Source organism: Drosophila santomea, chromosome 2R, assembly GCF_016746245.2.
Source record: "Drosophila santomea strain STO CAGO 1482 chromosome 2R, Prin_Dsan_1.1, whole genome shotgun sequence".
Lineage (NCBI taxonomy): Eukaryota > Metazoa > Arthropoda > Insecta > Diptera > Drosophilidae > Drosophila > Drosophila santomea.
The window spans coordinates 17,333,237-17,356,647 of NC_053017.2; the positions used below are offsets into that span (position 1 = coordinate 17,333,237).

At 42.8% G+C, this 23,411-nt stretch overlaps 4 protein-coding genes across 7 annotated transcripts in view; 3 read left to right on the forward strand and 1 right to left on the reverse strand.

Annotated features, from left to right (window-relative positions):
* Positions 1–91: 91 nt before the first annotated feature.
* Positions 92–4,315, forward strand: LOC120447006. Its single transcript, XM_039628313.2, has 3 exons — positions 92–276; positions 363–1,685; positions 1,743–4,315. Exons 1-3 carry the CDS (start codon positions 232–234, stop codon positions 3,675–3,677), a joined length of 3,303 nt encoding a protein of 1,100 aa, XP_039484247.1. The 5' UTR covers positions 92–231; the 3' UTR covers positions 3,678–4,315.
* Positions 4,316–4,400: 85 nt separating this feature from the next.
* On the reverse strand, positions 4,401–10,738 carry LOC120447005 (DNA repair protein complementing XP-C cells homolog). 2 transcript variants are annotated; one of them, XM_039628311.2, is made up of 6 exons: positions 10,292–10,738; positions 9,440–10,224; positions 5,626–7,727; positions 5,096–5,563; positions 4,863–5,031; positions 4,401–4,806 (listed from the first exon to the last, which is right to left on the reverse strand). In XM_039628311.2, exons 1-6 carry the CDS (start codon positions 10,477–10,479, stop codon positions 4,529–4,531), a joined length of 3,990 nt encoding a protein of 1,329 aa, XP_039484245.1. In that variant the 5' UTR covers positions 10,480–10,738; the 3' UTR covers positions 4,401–4,528. The 2 variants fall into 2 exon arrangements, with proteins under 2 accessions (XP_039484245.1, XP_039484246.1); XM_039628312.2 differs by having other exon boundaries at positions 9,440–10,221; positions 10,292–10,737.
* Positions 10,739–10,913: 175 nt separating this feature from the next.
* On the forward strand, positions 10,914–12,152 carry LOC120447007 (G patch domain and ankyrin repeat-containing protein 1 homolog). The gene has a single exon (XM_039628314.2). The coding sequence runs from the start codon at positions 11,058–11,060 to the stop codon at positions 12,066–12,068; it is 1,011 nt and encodes a 336-aa protein (XP_039484248.1). The 5' UTR covers positions 10,914–11,057; the 3' UTR covers positions 12,069–12,152.
* A 554-nt stretch (positions 12,153–12,706) lies between these two features.
* Positions 12,707–23,411, forward strand: part of LOC120446978 (transient receptor potential cation channel trpm) — a 47,351-nt gene continuing 36,646 nt past the window's right edge. For 2 of the 3 annotated variants that reach the window (XM_039628257.1, XM_044005897.1), the window contains exons 1-2: positions 13,068–13,222; positions 14,736–15,074. The gene's annotated coding sequence lies outside the window, so the exon portion shown is untranslated. Of the gene's footprint in view, positions 12,862–13,067; positions 13,223–14,735; positions 15,075–23,411 lie in introns of those variants that run through there. The other variant, XM_039628258.2, reaches the window with a different exon arrangement.

The window sequence follows — 23,411 nt, forward strand, 5'->3', positions numbered from 1 at the left end:
AACGGAAAGCTGACTTCACTTCAATATTTAAATTAATAATTGTAAACATTTTTGTTTTGTGTATTTCATAATTTGGGCGGTCACACTGAAACCGATGATTGAAATCAAGTCGATTGATTTCAGTTTCCTTCTTTTGTATTGTTTTATTTTTGGGCAATACTTACGATTCTGCAATCGCCCAGAGATATAATGGAACTGAGTTAGTCGTGTCCCAGATCAGACTCGGAAAACATGGCTGGCATTTGTCCCCGGGAGGCTGTTCGGGTGAAAGTGAAGGCAAGTGAAAGGTCGCCAGAAGGCGAGACAACAAAAGGGCTGCGGAGTTTGTGTTCCTCAATCTAACTTTTTCAATTCGCCCACAGAAATGCGAACCCACTGCACGACCGGAGTGGCGGAAGTTTTCAGTGGACCCGCAGATCACCACGCTGGAGGTTCTGTACTCCCTGCTGGCCAAGGCCTTCGACGTGAAGTCGGACTTCTCCATTAAGTACAAGGCCTTTGATCCGGCGGGCAACGAGATCTATTTGGCCGTGCGCTCCGACTGGGACCTGGATGCCGCCTTTCTGCGGATTCACAACATTTCCATTCAGACGGCCTCAGAACCTTGCCTCACCCTGCAGATCGATGTGAAGCCGTTTACGGTGGTCAGGGAGTGTGAGACAGAGGCCTCCCCGGGTAGATCCACCTCGGGAGCGCCAACTCCCGCAACACCTGCACCTTTTGTACCCGCCCGCGAGTTAATGTCACCACTGCAGTCCTTAGGAGTCTCCCAGAAATATGTGCAACACATGCAGACCAAACTGGGCAGCTCCATTCTGAATCAGATGGAGAAAACCTTCTCCATAGTGCAGAAAGCGTTTAACTTGTCCGAGGAGCATATGGCCAACCTACCGCCACGTCCGCCCATGTGCGACAGCGAGTTCCGACTTTTTCTGGACGCACTGGGTCAGATTCAACGCAAGGACGAGTTGCATAGGGTCATCTTCCTAGGAGGCATTGACCCGAGTTTGCGGCGCGTTGTGTGGAAACATTTGCTTAACGTTTATCCTGGTGGCGCTATCGGACTGGCCCTTGATGGACACCAGCGCATGGAGTTCATGCGCCGCAAGTCCGAGCAGTACTGTCGTCTGAGAGACACATGGAAAGCCGCCGTGAAGCGAGGCAGTGTGGCTGGCGAACTGGCTTACGTAACCAGCATGGTGAAGAAGGATGTTCTGCGCACGGACCGACTGCATCCATTTTATGCAGGCAGCGACGACAATCAGAACATCGCTGCGCTTTTCAATATCCTCACCACATATGCACTGAACCATCCGTCGGTCTCGTATTGTCAAGGCATGTCGGACATTGCTTCCCCGCTACTGGTTACCATGAACGACGAGGCACAGGCCTACATATGCTTTTGTGCCATAATGGCAAGAATGCGTGGAAACTTCATGCTGGATGGAATTGCAATGACTCAGAAATTTGCTCACCTAACGGAGGCGCTAAGTTTTTACGATCCGGAGTTCTGGGAGTACCTCAAATCGCAGCAGGCGGACGACCTGCTTTTCTGTTACCGTTGGCTGCTCCTGGAGTTAAAGCGGGAATTTCCCTTTGAGGATGCCCTTCGCATGCTGGAGGTGCAGTGGAGCTCACTTCGCTATCGATGTGATGGGGAGAAGGAGCTGCCGCTCTTTGAAAAGGTTAGTGCGATACCCAAAGGGATTTGATAAATGTCTAATCGCCATGTTTTCTTACAGGAATTTGTACCCATTTCTGAAGCCTCAGTGCCCAATAGCGCCAGCACCTTTTCCAGCTCTTACAGCGCTACACCGACCAGTCCTTCCTATCTGCTGACCAAACCGCGCGAGAGCCCCTACACAAAGGTTTGCGCTTTGCGCCGTCAGAGCTCTTCAGCCTCTTTGAGCTCACTGAGTTCTTCCGTGGGAACCAGTCATGCATTGGACAATACAAAACGGCTGAATCACAGCCTGGACGACAATATGTCACGTCTTGCGACAGCCGCAGCACGCCGGCACAGACGCACTTCGGCCAAGGTTCATCAAAGTTTGGACGAGTCAAAAATGCTGGCGCTGATCGAGGGCGCCTTGGATAATAAGAATGTCCAGTCGGAGCAGGACTTTTCCGCCGGCGAGGAAACCGAAGATGATGATGTATTTGATAGGAAGGAGTCGCCAAGCTTTCTGGAGACAAATCCGTTTAAGGATGATGCTCAGAGAGCACCAGAAAGTGAAACCACACCTCCTGTTTCACCAGGACGAGCCTTTCTGTGTAGTTCGTCTTCCTCGAATCTGGACGAGTTCCCCAGTGACAGGAAGGCTAAGCTGCAGCACAAAAACATTTTGACCGTGAGCAATATCATCGCCAAACAACTTGCTACTAATGCTAGTCAAGTGAGTGAAAGTATGAAGCGAGTAAGCACCACTAGCGGTGGTCATTTTAAGGATCTCAAGGAAAAGCTGGCGGCAAGCAGTCGTATCGGTATCTCTTTTGATGGTGAAGGGGAAGATGATGGAGATCGGAAGATACCGCCAAAGCTTGTAAAAAACTTCAATGAATTCCTAAATTTTGCAACTATTAATAAGAATCGTATATCCGATCGATTTGCCACTCAACCGCAACAGACAGCAGGTCCAACTTCGGTTACTAAGCCCTTGGTACAGCTAACTAAGAGTGGGATGGGCAGTTCCCTGGACGAATCTGATTCATCCTCTCTTCCGGAAACCAGTTGGAGTGCATCCACGGCGGCCACTGCCATTCAGCAGGCACAGGAACTGAGCAGCTACAATCTACAGCTAGATTTGGAGACCAATCACCCATGCGACCCAGACGATTCAATTACACCGGATCAAGATCAGGACCCCGACCAAGAGTACTATCCCATGACGACGGCCATAACGCGTGAGCTGCGCCTAGAGGCCGAGAATCTAGATCGACAAGTTTTTGGGCTGCCTTTTACGGAGAGCGAGAAACGGGATGACATCGAGTACGAGAAACTCGACAAGGACGCCTTGGACTTAGTGGAGGATCTCAAGGAGAACGAGATCATTACCTGTCCCGATGTCAGTGAGCTACATATGCGACGTCGACAGCGACTGGCGGCTAAGAGTAACAGCGTTCAGCAAAACGAGTCGCATACCTTTAATCCATTCATCGACGAAAGCCAACTTTTAGATGGACACAGTCCATTGGGAATGCGCAACAGCAACAGTTTGCCGGAGGTCATTCTGCCTATTTCCACTGAGCCTAGTCTAGTGGAGGTATCGCCTTTGGTGGAGATCGCTACGAATGCAGATGACGAGAGCGCCTATACGCGATCCCCCCAGCGTTCAAACCATCTCAATGGAGTCAGTGGAGTGAACACCACTGCGGCTGCATTACCTCCGCCTACAGAATTCGGTGGTGGTAATGCATTCCTCATGTTTCTCTGTCTCACACTTCTACTACAGCACCGAAACACGATCATGAAGGCAGGCATGGACTACAACGAGATAGCCATGCACTTTGATAAAATGGTAAGGAAACACGACGTCACTCGAGTTCTCAATCAGGCTAGACGAATGTTCGTGGACTACCTCAAGGCACAAAGCAGCCCACAGCGCCAGAGATCGCCCAGCGGCCCTGTTTCCACTGGTTCCACGGGTGCGAGCCTGACTTCATCAATGCCGGCTTAACGGGCCTGTAATCCTACCCGCTTCCATGAAACCTTAGTGTTCTCACAGTTTGGCAACTGCTTAAATACACATTTCTTTACTGAAATTTCACTAATATCTGATGCAGAATTTCATCACCATTTCAACCAAACGAGAAAACCATTACATTTAACAATTTTATCATAATGGCATTAACAGAAACGTTGGAGCCAACGTAACTCCTTGCCCTCGATGCACACACTTCATCCTTTAAATTTCAACATTTAATGAAAGTGAACTCAAAGTCGATTGCTCAGATTTGTCTTGATAAAGGTGGATGGCAGAATGTAAACCAAAGTCTTCTTTTTTGTACGTATACGGATTTTGTACTTTCTTATTTTGTATTAAGGTTTTATTTTTTATTTATTTATATATTTATCTGCACTTATGCCAAACGATCAAATGCAAGCTGTTTGGCTAAAAATTGCTTTATTTCTCTAGTCTGCTTATGCATTCCATGCTGTTGTAAAAATTATATTTTAGATTTAAAATCGCGCCTAAATACTAATTTATGAAAATAAATTCACGGATCTGTAACCCAAATAACCATAATCCTATTATCTCAAACGTTCTGTATCTTACAAATCTCTCAACGTACTCTGAATACAAAATAATTTTGTAAATTAAAATTGAATCCAAAAATTCGAAGTAAAGTTAACGAATATGCTATGTAAATTTACGAAAAAACAACTTTTAAACAATTGATTAATAAACAAATTCTAAACAACTGCACGTGTACACTTTATTGGAATCAAATTAGGGTTCAAATACAAAAATATGAAAATGTCTTTAAACGAAACAATAATACAAACATAAATCAGAGCACGAAAATTTCAAAAGTTATATTTTTTCTTGAGTCGCTCGCGAATGAGGAGACCCTTTATCAATTTCTTCCAGTTTCCATACACGCGTGTTTCGTACTTCTCCTGCTCCTTGCGTGCTTGCTCCTGTTGATCCTCTTCCCAGGCGGCAGTAACCACTTCGCGGAATTCCTCGCAAACAATGAAGCCATCGTACATGGGATGACAAGCGCCTTGATGGAAATCGAAGCCTATCACTGCATTGGCGCAATCAATATTCAGCTTCTTACAGATGCGGATCAATCCAGGCACTGTAATTGAATGTCGAGATTATTATAATGAATCGGTAAAACGAAATTCTTCTTACATCTCAAGTGCACTGTCTTCTTTGGCAGCATGCAGGCCTTAAAAAGCTCTACATTGCCGTAGGCATTTCGCGGCACAATTCCATTCTCTGCAGTGGGAGGCTCGTAGTCCTGAGTCTGCCAATAGCCGAAGATTTCCAGTGGCTGGTCCTTGATAACAGTCCGCGTGAGCTGTAAGGTTCAACACAGTAAAGTAAAACACAGATGTATTTAATAAAAATATTGCACAGCATACCTTATCCCACTTTGGACGCGCCTTGACCACCTTGTAAGGCTGTTCGCCAAGCTTCACCACGCGTGCACTCTTAAGCCAGATATCCCGAGAGTGCAAGAGGTGCACACAATCCCTGGAGTACACTGCTTCACCACGGATGAAGCCCAGTGTGGGCGCATCTGGCGGATACAGCCCCTGGAATTTAAGCAAGTGCCGCTCTAGCACGTACAGCGGATGGTCCTTGAACTCGGAAATGGACTTTGGCAAGGGTTTATCGGAGTGAATGCGGCGCAGCTGATCATCCTCTGTTATATCGCGCTTCGTGCGGCGTCCGAGATATGGGATAATAGTTTCATCTAGCCACGCCTTTTCCACACGCCCCTTGCGCACTGTGGTGCTCCAATTGGCGCAGTACCTGGCGGTCACATCCTTCAGACTCTGATCGTCCTGAAAGGCGAAGACATAGGCTAGACCCGGTGTCGCATTTTTCTACATTGATTAAAAACAATTACTGTATGAAAGACAATGAATCTATCAGAATAAATACACACCCTTATTGTGTCCACGCAATGTAGCTTGCCTTTGAAGAGGTCTATACAGATCCACTGCTCCTCCACCTCTGACCACACTTCCACCCACATGTCGGAGGCATCCGCCCGCCGCTTGAGCTTGGTACCGCCCTCATCATCTGTGGACATCACTCGCCGATCCTTTCGCAGATTTTGTACTGACTTGGGCAGTACAGGAGCCTTTTTCACCGGCTTGGCGGGTTCAAACACATCATCGGAATCTTGTGAACTTTTCAACTTCTCCAGTCTTAGGCGCTTCTTCGGTAGCGGCACATCGTCACCGCCATCCAATTGCGGAATGGCTAGAGTACTGGCTTTATGACCACGGCTTCGTAGCTGGCGAACTTGTGAAGCTTCGGACAGAAAGTTTGGCGAAATTTGCGCTTTAGTTTCTTGGCCCTTTTGACGCTTTGGTGGTGCTGAAATGGAATCGGCTTCGACGGATTTCTTTCGAAGGAAACTAGGTGATATAAGGACTTTCGGAGACTTGCTCCTCGATCGGGTTTCCCGTGTGCGGTGCTGCTCCTGTAAATGTTTCTCCGCAGGATTAGCGTTTTCCGTATCACTAGGCTTGGCATTGAGCTGTTTCACTTTGGACAGCATCAGTTTAGGTATTACTGGTGACCCAACCACATGAGGTTTCTCCTCTGTTTTGGGTTTCACCAAGGCTCTACGTGTACGACCTGCCACTGGGGAGAAAGTTTCCACAGGAGCCATTTTCGATTTCTTGCTATCGCCTGCTTCAGAAATGTTTTGAGTGGTTACCCTTTTTAGGAGGGACGACTGTGCTTTTGTTTTTGTTTCTGTAGTTTCCTTCGATGTACTTTGCTTTTCTTCGAAAGAGGTATCCGATTTGTTGGAACTTGAAGGTATTTGCTGTTTGGATTTGCCAACTAACTGGGATGACACACTCGGGTTTGACGCCTTTTTGTCATAGATTTTGGATGAACTTAATTTAGCTGTCTCTTCTTTTAAAGATTTGGAGCTAAACGAGGTACTTGGTTTCTCCTCGAAAGAAGTATCAGATTTATTGGAACTAAATGAACTTTGATGTTTTGATTTTACAACTAATTTTGAGGAAAGAGTAGGTTTTATCAACTTTTTGGATGAACCCAATTCTGAATGTTCTTCCTGAAAACATTTTGAGCTTGATGAAGTACTTGGGTTATCCTCAAAAGAAGTGTCCGATTTGCTGGAAGTATGGGCTTTTTGATGTTTTGATCTTTCAACCAATTTTGATGAGAGACTTTGCTCTTTTTTATCCTTTTGAACTGTACTGGATTTCGTGTTTTCTGAACCCTTTGTTGTTGATCTACTGACTGGTTTAGTCTTATTGATTTTCTTGTCAGCCTCTTTAGAAATAGTTGACTTACTGCTTACTTTTTCCTGCTTCAAATCTGCCGGCTTCTTAGCCCTTTTATCTTTTTTAGGCTTCTCATCCTCACTTTCCTCTTCCGATTTCACCTCCTGGCTTTTGTTCTTTTCATCTGGTCTAAGTTTGATGGGAATCAGATCACTGGCCGCCGGACGCAGTGGCATTGGCTGGAGATTCACGATTAGACGACAGTGCATTCCCATTCCCCGTGCAAGAGCAACGAATATGAAGATCATATCCTGCTTGCAGCGGGCTTCCTTGCGCTTGATCTGCTCCAGTAAAGCCTCCAATATGGCCTTCTTGGTAGCTGTCGGCTGCTCGGAATATAAATTGGGACTCAGCAGCTTTATTGCCGTTTTGAACCAGGTGACAAACGACTGCAGATATTTAAGTTCGGTGCCTCGTTCCGTAGGATAGGCGTTTCGACTTGGCAGGAGTTTAAGGGCAGCCTGCATCAGGGCATCTGACTCGCCAAGCAGGCGATTGTACTTTAGACTGCGAGCTATTTGGCACATCAGGCTGACTTTGTGCAGCAAAAGCTGACGGTCCTTGATGTCCTTGTTGAGGCGACGCTTTAGAGCCATCTCCAGTTCGTGCTGGGTCTTTTGCTCCTTCGTGGGACGGAGCCCTTCCAGTCCCACGTGGATCTCCAGATCCCCTGAGATGTTTGGCGTCCCGTCATCGTCCTGGTCACTGGATAGATCTGCATCTGCAAGTGGAATTCAAATCGGGATGATGATGTGACTCTGAACTGAATGGTAAACTGTGATGGGAAGAGTTCTTTAACCGGAGGGATTTATGTAAATATAAGTAACGAAAACATAGGTGAAATATATGATACTCGAAAATGATCGGTAGTAAAAGTGTTAATACTAGCAAGTGCAGCGCCAATGATTATGTGGGAGGATTGAGCAGGGAAGGCAGTCAGAAAATACCCAGACAGAGAGCATGGATTCCTTTCAACATTTGCATTTATTTATTTATATCATTTAAAGTGCATTTTAAATTTTAATTATCGAGTTAATTACAATCAACATTCACTAAATTGCGCTAAAATTACGAGTTTCATTTGATTTATTGCATCCATTATTGGAGTATATCATTATTAAATTAGATTTAAAACTCTGCATGCAGATGTTTATATTAAGTGAATACAATTTCGCTAAAGTAAATTCGTTAAACATCAGTTCTAATTCATTAGCTACTTGTTGATTTCTTTGAAACACTTGCCATTGCCATAAAGTAATTACACAAATAGTTGACTAGGACATTTGACTAGCACTTACAAATTATTATTTCTATTACTGGGCTGCGATTAAAATCCTTTTGTATCTCATTTTGATTTGGTTAACTGGATTCTCATGGACTTAAACGTGTTTTTTGTGTGGCAAATCAAATGTAAAAAACTCACATAATAAATAAAAGTAAATGCATTTTCTGAGTAAAATATCGTTCTTTAACATATTATTATTCGGTGTGTGTGCAAACATTTAAACCACGTTCAGAATTCGGTAGACATTGAGTTTATGATTTTTATTTTTCATCCGTTTAACACGCAGATTGAGCTTAAGCTAGTGCAAAAATGTTTATTTGATTTGATTTCTTTGACATTAAAAAAGATTTTAACAAGCTTTTGTGATAGACTTTCCATTTGATCTTTGTATAGACTTTAATTATTCTTCTCGCGAACAACTGTGTAGCAAATGCCGCAGGAATCTTGATTTTGTCTTGGCATCTCCCAAATTCGGGATAAACATACAAATTTTGCATTGAAACATTTGCCAAATACAACGACCTCATGGCCTGGTTAATGGGTTAGTAAGCCAAGTTTCTAGATAAGCGTCTGCAGCATCTCATACGCTAGTTTCTCAGTCTAATCGACTAACAATATGTTACAGTAAATAGGTATATTGTAGATTCATGACCATTATTTTGACGCGGCTGTTCCAAATGTACATTCTAGCATACAGTTGCGGTAAAAATAAAAGCATTGTCCTTTAACTTCTAGAATTTGTGTAATAGTTTGATAAATATGACGAGATTGTTAGTGTCAATTGTGATAATACATTAGAATATGATAAATCTAAACGGAAATTGCAATACAAATTATTATATAAAATAATACAATGTAAACTCTTTAAAGAAGTTGTATATATCCGAACACTATATAAAATCATGCTCTTATTTGGACCGCAGCTGCACAGGTAAGTTAGTAATTTCTACCTTTTCACATCGACAAATAAACGCAGTACAAACAAAACTACACAGTCTCATACAGAGCAATTTGGAAGCTTATTTTTGTTCATCAGATACCAGAAATGCCAGCGCCACAACCAACTTGGATAAGCATGCTCGACTGCCTTCTGCCAACGCCATCTCTTCCGGGAGTCTGGCTGTCAAACTACTTGCATTTTCGCCTACCTGCCACTTCCTCAAAATCGGAGTCATCAGTATCACCAGCGTTGGCAACCACAGTGGAGACGGGTCGCGTCTTGGTGTGTCGCTTTATCCGCGTCGACTTCGTCTTGCTGAGGCGCGACGGTTCATCCAGGGTCGGCGGCGCTGCTGTTGCTCCTCTTCCCGCCTTCTTACGTTGATTCCCCTCTCGTTCCTCCACCTCTACACTCTGGTAGTTTTGGTTCTCGCCCAATGCAAGCAGCGCATTGACATCCATGGTGGCAGCCTGGCTCCTTGGCGGAGTGGCCGTGACATTTCGTTTGCTCAAAGCATCCCTAGTGCGCTCCAAACTGTTTGCGTTCTCCAGGAGACCGCGAAAGTCGAAGGCATTGCCTGCTTTATCCTCGAAGCTGCTCTCGTTGTTATCCTCTGACCCGGAGTCTGAAAGATTCGTGATGCCCGCATTGCAATCAAATTGGGGCGCCGGTGACTTCTCTTTTTGGCCGGCGGCAAAGAAGGTTGAGTGCAGATCAAGATCGGCTGGATTTACTAGGTAGTCTTCCACACTGGATTCGCTGCTGGAATCAGCAGGATCGTGCTGATTCCGTGCACCGCTTTCATTGGGCGTTTTGGCGTTTTTTGAACCCGAAGCCCGAGGAGTGTTCTCCTGCTGTTGAGATGGAGAAGTTTGAAAGGTCTTTGGAGGCGGTCGGTACTTGTTGTACAGCTTGGAGCGAAGTGATTGACCAGTGGGCTTGCGTTTCTTCACCGAAGAGCCCTTAATGCCACTTGGCGGCTTGTGATCGCTGCTGGGGAGGAGGTGGAATGACAATTTAAAAATCTATCAGACCAATGGTGCCTTTATCCCGTTCTCACCCTCTTTTTCCCGCTACAGCGGACGATCGTCCACTGGAGCCCGCTGCTCCTCCCTCCGCTTGCAGCTCATCGTAATCACTGTCATCGTCGTCGGAGGACTCTCCTCCCTTGGCGTCCTTGCTCGGCTTCCACTCATCCTCGCTGGCCGAGAAGCCCTCGGACACGGAATCCTCCTCCTCGTCGGACATCTTCCTTTTTATCTGGGGCGTTTTACATTTATGTATCGATGCGTGCTACTTAGTTATTGATTTTTACTGCGCAGTTATTCAGGGCACGCGTTATACAAGAGTATCCTTAGTTCGTTCTGTTGCCAAAAATATTAAATTATGGATGTTGAGGGCAAGCTTGTTCCTGCCTGATCTCAGTTTTGGACACTTTAAATGAATTGCGAAATTCACATTTTCGCGCTTGGTAGAAAACAGACAAAAAGCAGAGGCCGAGAACAGTAGAGATGCGCTGACCACCCACGATGATATCGGTACTATCGTTGTATCGGTACATTTAATCATTTTATCAAACAAAAGCGTTAACAAAGTATGTTTATTATTTTATTATAGATTCTTAATTTTGATTAGTATTGTTTATTCTATTAAATAATTTCCACAGTGGTCTTTGTACCTTTAAGTTCCTAACAATCACCATCTCTATATTCGATTAGTTGGACTATCGATTAATCTCCATACGATATGCGTAAGCACTACGCAGCCCTGGCTCACATCTGCAAAATGTTTATTTACAAAACAAGTTAACATTATTATTGGCAAAAATGAATTCTCAAAATGAATTGCATCCAAATTGGCTGGCTCTAACAACATTGCCTCTGCAACTGAAGCGATTCGTCCGTGCTGGAGACCCGGATTTTATCCCCGAATCCTCGACAGCAGTAAAACACCAAATCGATGGGTTAAACGGAGCGGAGGCTCGTGATTTCTACAAGGAGGTGTTGGATGCCCCTACAACTTGCCAAGCTGAGCTACCATCTTCTCATAAAACTGGAGAAATAAGAAGAGTGCCAGAAAGAATCCTAGTTCCCTTTGACAAAAGCAAGTTCTTCCGTTTGGCCACCAGCAACAAAGTAGAGGAGCTGTCCCAAATGGAGGTCTCAGAAGAGGATCTGAATTCTCGAGATTCTTTTGGCTGGACTGCCTTGATGATGGCTGCCTGTGAGGGAGCCACGGAAGTAGTGAGTTGGCTACTGCAGAGAGGGGTCCAAGTAGAGACCTCAGACAAATCCGGAAATACAGCTCTGAAACTGGCCCAACGAAAAGGTCACTCTGAGGTAGTTCATCTTTTAGAAACCCTACCCGCACTAGAAGATCCTAGCGATGAGGATGAGTCAATTGATAGCAACAACCCCTTTTACTGTGAAATCTGCAAGAGAGACTACAAGGAAACCCCCTGGCCAGTTCATCAAACATCCACAGTGCATCAGTTCAATCTAAAGGCTCTGCCCGCTCATAAGCTACACAAGTTTAATATATCTGCCAAGAATCGGGGACTCCAGTTGATGGTGAAACAGGGCTGGGACCAGGAGCACGGATTGGGACCCAGTCAAAGTGGTCGATTGTATCCTGTCAAGACTGTTCTTCGCAAGCAACGTACTGGACTAGGAATCGAACAGCAGCCGGCACGGGTCTCCCACTTTGGAGCCTTTGATTTAAACGCTGTTAGGAGAAGGGATCCCATATATCAGCCGAGAAGAACGCGAAACGATATGCAGAGGGAAAAGGTGCGCGAATGGAAGCGAGAGCGGTACCTCCGCAAGGAATTAAGTTAAAGCTGGCGAAAGCTTAATAGAATAGTGTTGTAAATTATTTTAAGATGTTATTTTTAGGAAAAAAATAGTACATTTGATAAGTAATTGTATTATATTGATTTTTTTTGGCAGGAGTATAGTTTTTAAATTTATTTTCAGAAGTAAAACATTATAAGTTATTGCTACCCAATATTAAAGGCGGTCGAAATGTTTAACGGTACTCAGGGTTTTCGAATTACATTGTAAATTACTAAGTATTAACAAAATGATAAACATAGCAAACAGGATCGCTTTGATTTAAAGTGGATTTCCCTAACAACTATACTAAACACTCCGTCGATCACGTTGCAGTGAGCTTCCGGTTGCCCAATCTTATTCAGCGCCACCTGGCGCCAACCCAGTTGCCTATGGGACTTAGGATGCGGATAGTTGGTAAGAGGAGTGGGAGTTTTTGGCTAATGCTGTTGCATGTGCTCGCTCTTCGGCTCCGCGGCTCTCTCCCTGACATCCTGACCCTGAGGCCGCAAGTTGACACGGTTTCCGCTTTGCGCCTGCGTCCTGCGGGTCTTTGGCCCTCGCATCGTAACGGTATATAAGGAACTTCTCCGAATTCCTGCGCTCAGTCGTGTTCGGACTGCTGTACCGTTAGGTCGTTTCGCCGTCTTTTTGAACCGTTAGCAAACAGCGGCCGCGGAGTGCAATAAAACTAAGTAAGCTGTGCGTGTTTTAAAGTTCTACTCGCAGCGCTCGGCAATTAAAAGTGAAAAAGTGGGAGTGCGCCCACAAGGTCACCGACAGCAGTCGTTTCACTTAGGTAAACAGCTAAAATAGTGAAGCAACAAAGCGTCTGGAAAACCGTTGCGCGACGCAAAGTATTTCCTACATTCAAATGATTGAATTCCGAATTTCGAGACGTTGGCAACCCTAGCGGCCGATCAACGCGAACAGCTGATTGGCCTGCGTGCGTTTGTGTGTGTATGAGTGTGTGAGAGCGTTTTTGCGGCTGAGCGTCGCTCCAATTTGTTGTTGATTCTCCAACGTGTGCGGTTCGCTGGGCGCATTTAAATAATTTTAAATAATTAACAATTGTGCCGACTTGTGTCTTGCTGCCTAACCGTTATCGTGTGTGTGCCAGTGTTTTTTTGTGTTTCGTGTGTGCCGTGTCCCGTTACCCGGTAAAACCCAAAAAACGCGCAGTTGCAAATTACGCAGAGCTAGCAAGAACTGCAATTATTTTTGAATAATTAAACTAAATAAGGCGGCCATGTGATTACACCGTGTGTGATAACAAAACGCTTACAAAGTCATCGCCGTAATATGTATAATTTACTACCACGGACTCTGCAAGAGCAGAAAAACAATAATGTTTAATATGCGCTCTGTCTGATGTTCAGTGGGCTTTATGGTTTATTTTCGTAGCATTTATTTTGGTGATTTGTTTAGTTTTGCATTGAACAATGTACATATAAATCGGTTCTCTTTGCTCCGCTCTCTCTCTCTTTGTCTTTATTTTTATGTAGTGCCCTCTCGCTCACTGATCGACATTGCCAGCCTCCCCCCCGATTTTCCCAGCCCCCACCTCCCTCCCCTTTGATCAGGGCCACCTCATGAACTTGCGTTGTTGCTGGGGTCCACCAGGGGCGGATCAATTTAGTGAATCTTGGGGAATGGGGTGGCTTATTACAGTGCAGTAAAAATTATTCTTATCCCTTTTGTTTTTTTAATATTACATCGTATACATGATTTAATATCAACAGTTTCTGTGACAAAGAAAATGTCGTTTGGTTGGAACCAATTTCGACTTTTTTGATTTCGCGCTTGATGAATATGAGTAGTTCATTTTGAAAAAGTTCCCTTCCTCCATTATCGTACCGCCACTGGACCTTGCACGGCATTTCTCTCCCACTAACCCCATTCGATTCTATTATTTAGACAACACAATGCTATAACCAGTCAAGTGAGGCGGGGGTGGGGCGAAAGAAACCAGAAAAAACGGAATAGAATATTTTTATTATCTCAACGATTCCCTGGAATGCTGCGAATGCTTGCAAAATGTACACTATTCCGAAGTCAAAAGGTCCCGTTAGTCATCACAAATAAATTCTAGTTGCCATTATGTTTTCTGTAGAGCTGTCTATTTCGCAACATGTTTATGCAAATTTTGAATTATTAAAAAGCTGAGATATTAATTTGTTTTTTGCCAAAAATGAGTTTGTTTTTTCTTGTTTTCAATTGTATCAATTGTATGAGCACAAGGCCAAGCGGATCGTATTTACTTTAGTGCTTGGGTGGAAAGAAATCTCGTAAATCTTTAAAATCGTAAACCAAACAAATGCACAAGAGCCGAAATGAAAATGCTAAATGTTTATTATTGTAAAATAAACCAAGAGAGGCGGCCCAAAGAGCACAGAAATGAGATAAATGAAATGCCAAAACTTCCGGGTCATTGCCTGAACGCAATGGCAATGCCAATGGCAAAAGTCCATTTTTCCATTCTCGAGAAGAGTATCATGACTTTTTGAGGGCCCTTCAGTTTCCATTTGGCTTTGTGCCCCCAAATTAGAGGCAAATATCTGGCAGTAGTTAAAATAAATTGCAATCAAATGAAACTAAACAAGCACTCGGATATTATATTATGTGAAAATTCCTAATTGCTAAACACCTGAAATTCATCGCGTACACCCTTAGATTGTTTACGCAATATACAGCCAACAAAATTTTACGGAGACCGACATAATAACCATTAAAGCAATTACAACAATTATAAACAACAATATCGAAATGAGCAATACAAAACGCATGAACTTGAACAACAAATTTAAGCATGCTTGATCCAATATTCAGGCATCCAGGTCTTAATAGTGTCTACGAGAAAAGCCCCAAAAGCAAAAGCAAAAGCAACAGCACCAACAACAGCAACATCTGCATTTTCCCTCATTCAGCATCAACTATACGCAGCGACAAGTATTTCTGCTCCAGCGTTTTTCATCTGGCCGCGTTTTCCGGCTCTTCTAAGTGTTTTCCCAGGTAAGACCGCCTAGATAAATGCAAATTACTTTGCAGGACTTTAGTGAGCTTTTGTGCAAACGGAGATACTATTCGCACCGAATTCATTTGCAGAAAATGTTAATATGTGAAATTAAACTGAGAGGAAGTTGGACATTAAATAAATTAGTGATTTTATGATGCATTAAATGGAGCAAGTTTAGTTTTAATTAAATATAATACCTAATGTTGATATAAATCTAATAACATAAAGATTGAAAATGAAAATTGCAATTATTAAACGTATGTATCTTAATTTTGAAGTTTCAACGTTTCAGTTTAAATTCCTTAATAGGCGCACAATTTCTATCTTTAAGATTTCCAAGTGGAATGCAAATATTGTTGAGATGTACGAGTGTGTGTAATTGGCAGGACGATGGTTGGCATAAATCTCTCACCTGCAGGAATTTTCTAATATCGCGAAGGTGTTGCATACCAAACGGTGCTTGAAATGAGCAATTTGCGAAAACTTTCGGCATAAATTGTTGCCCAAAATCTCCATTCCCTTGAGCGACGCCTCTGGCTGTGAGTGTGTCAGTGGCAGAGCAAAAGGCGAAAGGCAAAAAAAAAATTAACAAAAATTAGGCCTGAAGTTTGTTGGCAAGCTCGCAAATGTGTTGTGGCTTAAAGGGATAAAGAGCTTTGCGTAGAGCAACGCCAGTAATTAACATTAATAAGAAGCGGGCTAGTGGTAAAGTACTATTCGTGGGGTTTCTGGGTGTATTTGGGAGGCTTTTCGGGGGGAAGACGGCGACTGACGACTGAGTGACGGGCCCCACATTACTCATTCGCAAGACGTATGAATGTGATTTAGTGGGACAGCCCAACTTTCTAGACAACAGTTTCCTTTCGTTTCGTTTCTTATATTTTTTTTTCGCCCTCAAGGCCACGCATTTTGAATTATGCACATAAATTAGAAATAATGTGCGTGCGACTTGTTAACACGACTGATGATGGCAAGTTCTTTAACAAACACAAAGGCACGCTCAAACTTTTGCCGTACAAACTTTAACCCCAAAAAATGGCCAGTGTCAACATTTCAATAGCCCCTTAATTGCCCCATGAAGGGCTTGACATTCCGTAGAGAGGATACAACAAAAAGATTGATATATATTAATTAAGCCCGGGCTATGAAAACTCCTGCCCGAGTTTTCCCCTTTTACATCGTTGCCTCGCAGACATTGTTGCCACTGTTAATTGGCTTTTCCGGGGGCGGAAAAGGTCAGCGAAGTTTGATTAAATTTCTTTAAAATGCTTAATTGAATCCTGATTACGGGCTGAGTCAGCTACAAGCTACCTACGCATCTATGTATATGGGTAACTATCGGAAAATGCGAAAATCCCGGCTCGTTTGGCGACATTTTATTAACGTGCCATTGACTCTCGAGACTAAATGTGGCAAAAATGTCAGTCAGTCAGCCAGTCAGTCGGTCGAAAGTGGAGGAGCCATTCGATTGAGCGTGTAAAAGTGGCTGATCCAAGGCGATACACATAAGGATATGTATGTACGTATGTGAGTGTATGTGTGTGCAGTAGGAAGGATGCCAAAACTTGTGGCATTGGCAACAAAATCCATTGGAGCGCGAAATCGACTTAATGCATTAGTTCCCGGGTGTGGTGAACGTCAGAAAGACACGTCGAGCAAACATTTGCGGCTTACGAGTGCGCGTACGTATAAATATTTTTGTGAGTGTGTGAGTGTACGGCATAAACTCCGGAGTAGTCCGTATTCCCGGATAGGTGAGCATAAAGCTCGGAAGGTATAAAATTGAAAATTAAGACAGACGACTGGCAACAATGTCCTCGTGAGCCAGGCGCAAAATGCATGCGCCGCACAAAGTGGCAAAGACAACAAGTGGCATAATCCTCCCGTGGCTGGAAAGTGGATCTGGACCAATCAGACTCGCATATTCATACCGCTTCATTGCTATGCAAGTTGGTAAACTTGAGAATCCGACAAACAACGGCCAGAGCGGCAATAAGAACGTCAACAAGTCGCCATAAAAGACAAGCAAACAAAACTCATAGCCAGACAGAGAAGGAGAGCCATACAAAGATACAAAGCTACAGATACAAGATACGTTTCCACACGTTTGTGCAGATGTACATAGACATAGACTTAGATGGGACGTCTGGAGCGACAGGGCAAACAGAAAATTCAAGGTTCCAGAGATGAGTTTTCTGATTAAGATAAATACACTGAGAACTGAGCGCACACACTTCTCTTTACGTGAATTGCGTAACTACCGCTCTTCAATGATTTATAGCACAGGCAGGTGAATAAAAATAATATAATACGCTAAGAGTACACAAATAAGCCTCTTGCTGTTTACCAATAAATTCGCTTAATAAAATAAAGTTCCTCATACAAGAAGCTTTAATTGAAACACTTAATTTATTATGGCTTAAGAGTAAATCAGTTTATTTGCAATTAATCTGCTTTATTGACACCGGGCTGCTGCCACTTGAAACGTTTTTTATTCAAAAAGGTTTTTGACTCGCGTTGGCAATTAAAATGTATTTTATTATTATTCGTAATCTGAGGCCGTCACCAACGTAGATAACACTTCACGTATGCGATAAAAAAAACGAATAATCTGTTTATCAGTTAATTCAATTGAGCAATAAAATCAGGAGCGAAAGTTTTCTTCGCCAACCAAGAGAATCGTATAAAAATGTCCAGACTGCTATACGATCTGGAAAAGCAAAACAAAAATATTTTCGCCAGAATGACCAAACAAAATGCACTCCATTGCAGAGAGTAATTGCTGATTACGCAATAGTAAAAGTTTATGGCGGATGATAAAATAAAGCATATCACTTGCGCGCACGTGCCTTTAATACTCGTATCTTGAAATATTCAACAGATGGGGCGTGTTTGTGGGCTAACAAATAAGTTGGAGCCACAGCTGACCATTCGAACATAGAATATAGATTGCTTTTTGCCAAACAACCAAAAACGTGAAATATGCAAGCCTAATCCAAATATTGATGACCAATCGAATAAATCTAATGTTAATGACGCACGGTCTGTCGTTCTGAAGATTAATACATTTTCTGGCCGCAACGGTTAGAATTACCAGAATAATTTGCATGTACTGTTGCGCAAATAGTCATCACCAATCGTCATATATTTGCCATGTCAAATGTGCCATTTATTGGTTAACCAAATTTTCAAAATTCGCCAAAATATTGCCAAAATTGTGTGCATATCTTTATATTTATTCTGCCACAGGCTTGGCATATGGAAAATCAGAAGTATAAATCAATAACTCGATTTTCGCCTAAGGACTCTTCACTCTTTATCAATTTAAAATGCGTGTTCGTATAAAGCTAAGAACACGATTAGCGTTATTCATGTATTGATTTTGGATCAGACAGATTTTTTGATATTATTTTTAATGCTGCTGCATAATTTAAAATAGTCACTTTATCGCACTTTGTCACAAGGCGGCATAACATGTTCGCTTTTATAACTTTATCGGTGAAGAATTTTTAATACAAATGCTTAAGGCGAAATGAATTTGTCGCATGTCATAAACAGGGCGATTTTCTTCCTTTATTCCCTTTTCGTTTGCGGATGGTCTTAAATTTTTAATGAAACACAAACATATTTTGTAATAGGTTTTATATTCGGCTCCCTTTACTGTTTCCTGCACCTTCGTCTCCATTCGCCCGCACACCATTCACAATTCACAATTCATTGTGTTCAGAAAGCGTTTTGAGTGCCAGGGCGGGCAGCGAATATGTATTAGCAAACATGGGGCTCCTCCTGGCAGTCGGCATTTGTGGACCCTGTTAAATGCAAATCCCGTGAATTGCTGCCCAGCCATAGGCCACCCATCCACAGCCCACCGTTTATTCACATACACATTCAAATTCACTGGCGGCATATTGGCGATTTGGGTTTTGGGATCAGTTGGTCGCTTGGGGTGCATTGTTCCGGTTCCGTTTGGCCGATTCTGCAAATATGAAAATCGGTTTAAAGTTGGAACATGCTTTTCGAATTAAGTCGACAAACACACATTCTTCGATGCGGACATAAGCCATCTTAATGGGCTAAAATCCGGAGCATGGCTAACCATCTTTGGCCACGATTTCAAAGTTATCCAAAGGAGGAGTGCTTACCCATTAGACACTGGTCATGTCACACGGATGGCATGCAGTGGAAACCCAAAACTTTCACCCAGAGTTACGTGCATAAGAAAGTGGAAAACTTATTTCCACCACACGTCTGGGCTGGACGGCGAAAAGTGTTGACGTGCCATTGCAACGAATGGGACAGCTTTTTAAATTTATTTATGCACGTGACCCAGTGAAAAGGACGATCTGAAAACTGCTTTGGCGATATTCAAACAAAGCTAAAACATAATGGCAAGCAAACCGGTCTAACCATCGAAAAAATGGGAAAAAATTGATATTATTCTACATTTGCATAGGGTTTGTCTAGTGCATAATAGCAAACTTGCAAGGAATTTAAGAGGACTTTAAAGCAAAGTTACAAAAAATGGCTAGCAATCAATAATTTTAAGCTCATTTTTCCATAATAATACCAACATTACAATGAAATTTTATTTTCTTTTCTACTGCCTTCAACAGTAAGATTGTAATTTGTACAATACATAACACCAAACTCGCAGGTAGTTTTAAAGAACATTTAAGTAAGATTTGAATTGTCAGCAACAAATTACTGCAAATGTACTCCTTTAGTGCATAATAATAAAGTTATTATTCTGAAAATTGTTTTCCTCCACCTTCAATATTCAAATAGCTCTTATTAAAGCCCACTTTCCGAGTCACAGTCGGTAATTGAGTGTAATAAGTAGTGCATAGTTTTCTTCTTCATGGTCTTGCCATCAAAGGAACCGGTCGTAAACTGGTCGCAAGTAGAATTCGGAAGTTGACACGCATTGTCGGAATTGGACATTTTTATAGCCAAGGCTATAGCAATAACTTGGTGGAATGAAATGAACTAGTAGAGCGCACTGGAACCCCATGACCGACTTCAAGAATTTGGTAGCTAACTGCTTTAAAATTTGCGATAAAACCAAAACAGGACATACACTTTGTGTTTCTTTTTTGGATTGCATTTTCAAAGTTGGTTGGTTTCTGCCTTTTGTTGGTCTTGAAGTTTTGTTTTCTGACCTCGAAAAGTTGTGCAACCTCAATTCCCTGTTTTTTTTTTTTTGGCGTTTTTCTGTGCATTATTACACATTTACTTGCATGTTTTCAGTTGGCCTGATTCCGCGACTTTTGAAATTGTCTGCCCATGTTCATAGCTTTCAGCTGGGGTCGCCAGTTGCGCCGTATGCGTGACTTTTCATGGCACGTGATTAACTTGCAGGCGCTGACCCTTCACCCCTTATTTCACTATACGCCATACATACATAAATGTTTGTGTGGGGTCAGCATGCAAATGACCATGGTCCACCGCGTGTTTGCATGTTATAAATACTTTCAGTTTTGTTTATGGGGTTCCGGCTCCTGGACATTTCGCCCCTCCCCTCCACTCACCCAATGTGTGTGTGTGTGTGCCGCCTTTAAATGTGAATTTTACGGTTTTCACCTGCTTCTTTTCACTTGGCTACCAGGTACCTGTTGTTGCCCATAACTGAGATTGCTTCCACATTCTGTCTGCTAAAGTTCAGCTTGCTGCCCAAAAAAGTATGCTACGAAAAGTGCAACGCCTTTAACAAATTGTGAAGCGAGTGGAAAAGTTTGAATTAAACCTCTGTGGGCCATGTTTTACATATCGTACAACAATATTTCCTGCAAATTGTTAGCTTATTAGAAATTTAAATTTAGAAAATACAATTCTCAGCAATTTAACACACCAAACTGTGCAATCTAACTGTTAGATGAGCGACTTATTGATGGCGATACATTTTAATATGTTTATGTAATTTGATCTCTTGATTATCGTAAGAAACTCTCCTCATTTAAGCTGGAATAACATTTATAATACACATATTTGAATTGCAAATTTCGTATCCTAAAGCCCAAAAATCAGAGTCCCAGTTCGAAGCTCATATAATTAATTCATCTATCTATCTTAAACCGAAATACCGAATACCAAAACCAATTCAACAGTTGGATGAACTGCGCAATCCCTATCTCGATAATGAGTTGACGTTTGGTAGGAAAAACAAGCAGCCGCAGAGGAGCAGGCATCTGCAAAGTTGGCTGAAGACAAACCACAATTGTCTGAGGACGAAGGGATCCTGTGGGTCTGCAACTCGGGCGCGAGGGGCAACCAGGACATTAATGTGCAGCTGCGCCACTTGCAACTGCCACCGTGGGCTGTAAATTTGCTGGCATTGTCGACGACGCTTACAAATTGCCACCAGGAGCTCCATGTGTGCATGTAAATTAGCTTATTTAAAGTCGATGGCAGCGGCAGTGTCCTTGGGGCGTCTATTGATTGCTGTTTAGTTTAGTCTGCCAATATCGACTCGTTGGCAGATGTGGCGAGTGTCAAATATGTGCTAAATTCACTTAGTTAGGAGTTCGCAAGTGCCATGAAAGGAGGAGATTCTACATCTCCATCCAATGGTAATAAGTATACAAAAAATGGAGCACCATTAGTCAATTAGTTCGATCTTTGATAAATTGTATAGGTTTATTATTTCCGATTTAATTGTCCTAGGTTTTGTACATGTTCATTGTACAAGTCGTTAAATGGTTGAATAATGGGCAAGGACAAAAAAGCACGGAGTCATGTGCGACTATAAATTTTCGAATGGAATGTGGTCAGTTGCAACCATTAAATACTCTATGTGGAACCTGAAATAGTCCAAGGACTGAATTACGACCTTTGAAATGGACTGGAAATTAAAGGCTTATTTAGTTGCTGCATAAATGTAAAGAAATGTATGAAAAACTAGTCTACTGATAGAACTTTTAAATTTACTAAACCATTTATAAACCCCAATTTGGCATATGCTTGTATATCGTCGACTGAAACCGGGTTAATAAATGAATTTTCGTTAAACGAATATCAATACACATGGCGTATACGTAATGTACCAAAAATATCGTATCATTAATGTGTTCAACGCGTTATACAAAAGTCCCTAAATGGTATACACAATGCATTTGTTAATGCAAACAAGGGAGTGAATTCCGCGATACGATCTGTTCAGTTATTTGTGGCATGAAACTAAAACTGGAATGGCTACTCCATTAGAGCTAATCTCCGGTGTACGCCGCATGTTTACTTTTCGTGGCGCAGAGAAGTGCTGAACGACGGCTGTCCTGATTGTTTTTGGTCGGTGGGTTTGCGGTGTTCGGCTGACTGGTGTGAAAACAGCCACGAAATGGCCATAAAACATTACCAAGCTATAATAATAACGAAATCAACCAGAGCTGAGCAAACTGTGCTCATAAAACAAACACAAACATCTCCCCCGAGGAATGGGACAACTCGACTATTCGTGGGCGATTGCAGTTTACCTTTTGGCATCAGTGTCGAGAGGGCAAACACTTACAGAAATCTCTACTGCTATAAGACCAAATAAAAACAAGTGAGAACGCTATAGTCGACTATTGATCCTGATCAAGAATATATAAACTTTATATGGTCGGAAACGCTTCCTTCTGCCTGTTACATACTTTTCAACGAATCTATAACGGGTATAACAACGACTATGTCTCCTTAGAAGGCGAAATACATTTTCGGCGAGTGTAATGTCCCCTGAATAAGACACAAACTGTTGGCCAAATTTATCTCTTGGCTCAGCCAACCCGTTTGGCATTCCTTCGCTGTCCTAAGTCAACAGTCCCCCCAATTAAGTGCGTGATTTGTGGATTGTTGTGCACCGTGCTCGAAAGCTCTTAATGCAGCTGGATTGCATCTTGGGATGCCCCACAGGATGCCACATGGCGACGATTAGTGTATGCTAATGAGTTCGCCGCGAGCCAAACTCCACTTTGTCGCTAATGTCGCAGGCAACTCATTTGGCTGCGAGTACCATTTCATTCCGGCACACAAAGCCCGCTAATTGAATCCCTCTCAGGGTGCTCAGGTACCAGAATCTTATCTCCAGTTCATCTGGTTTCGGGATGCCTTTTGTTGCCTGTCATTAAAGGCGAATCGCTGTCGGATGGTTGCATAAATTGAAAGGACCTGTCTGCGCCACAGCTTCTGCTGCTGCTGTTGCTGCTGCTTCTCGATTCATAGAAAATTACGTATACGCATTCGCACATGTCCTAGCCCTGGGAAAAACTGCCTCACGTGGGTGGCGCGTGGGTGTGGGTGTAGGTATGGGCGTGGATGTGGATGTGAAAGCAAATGTGAGTATAGATGTGGGTTTGTGCTGC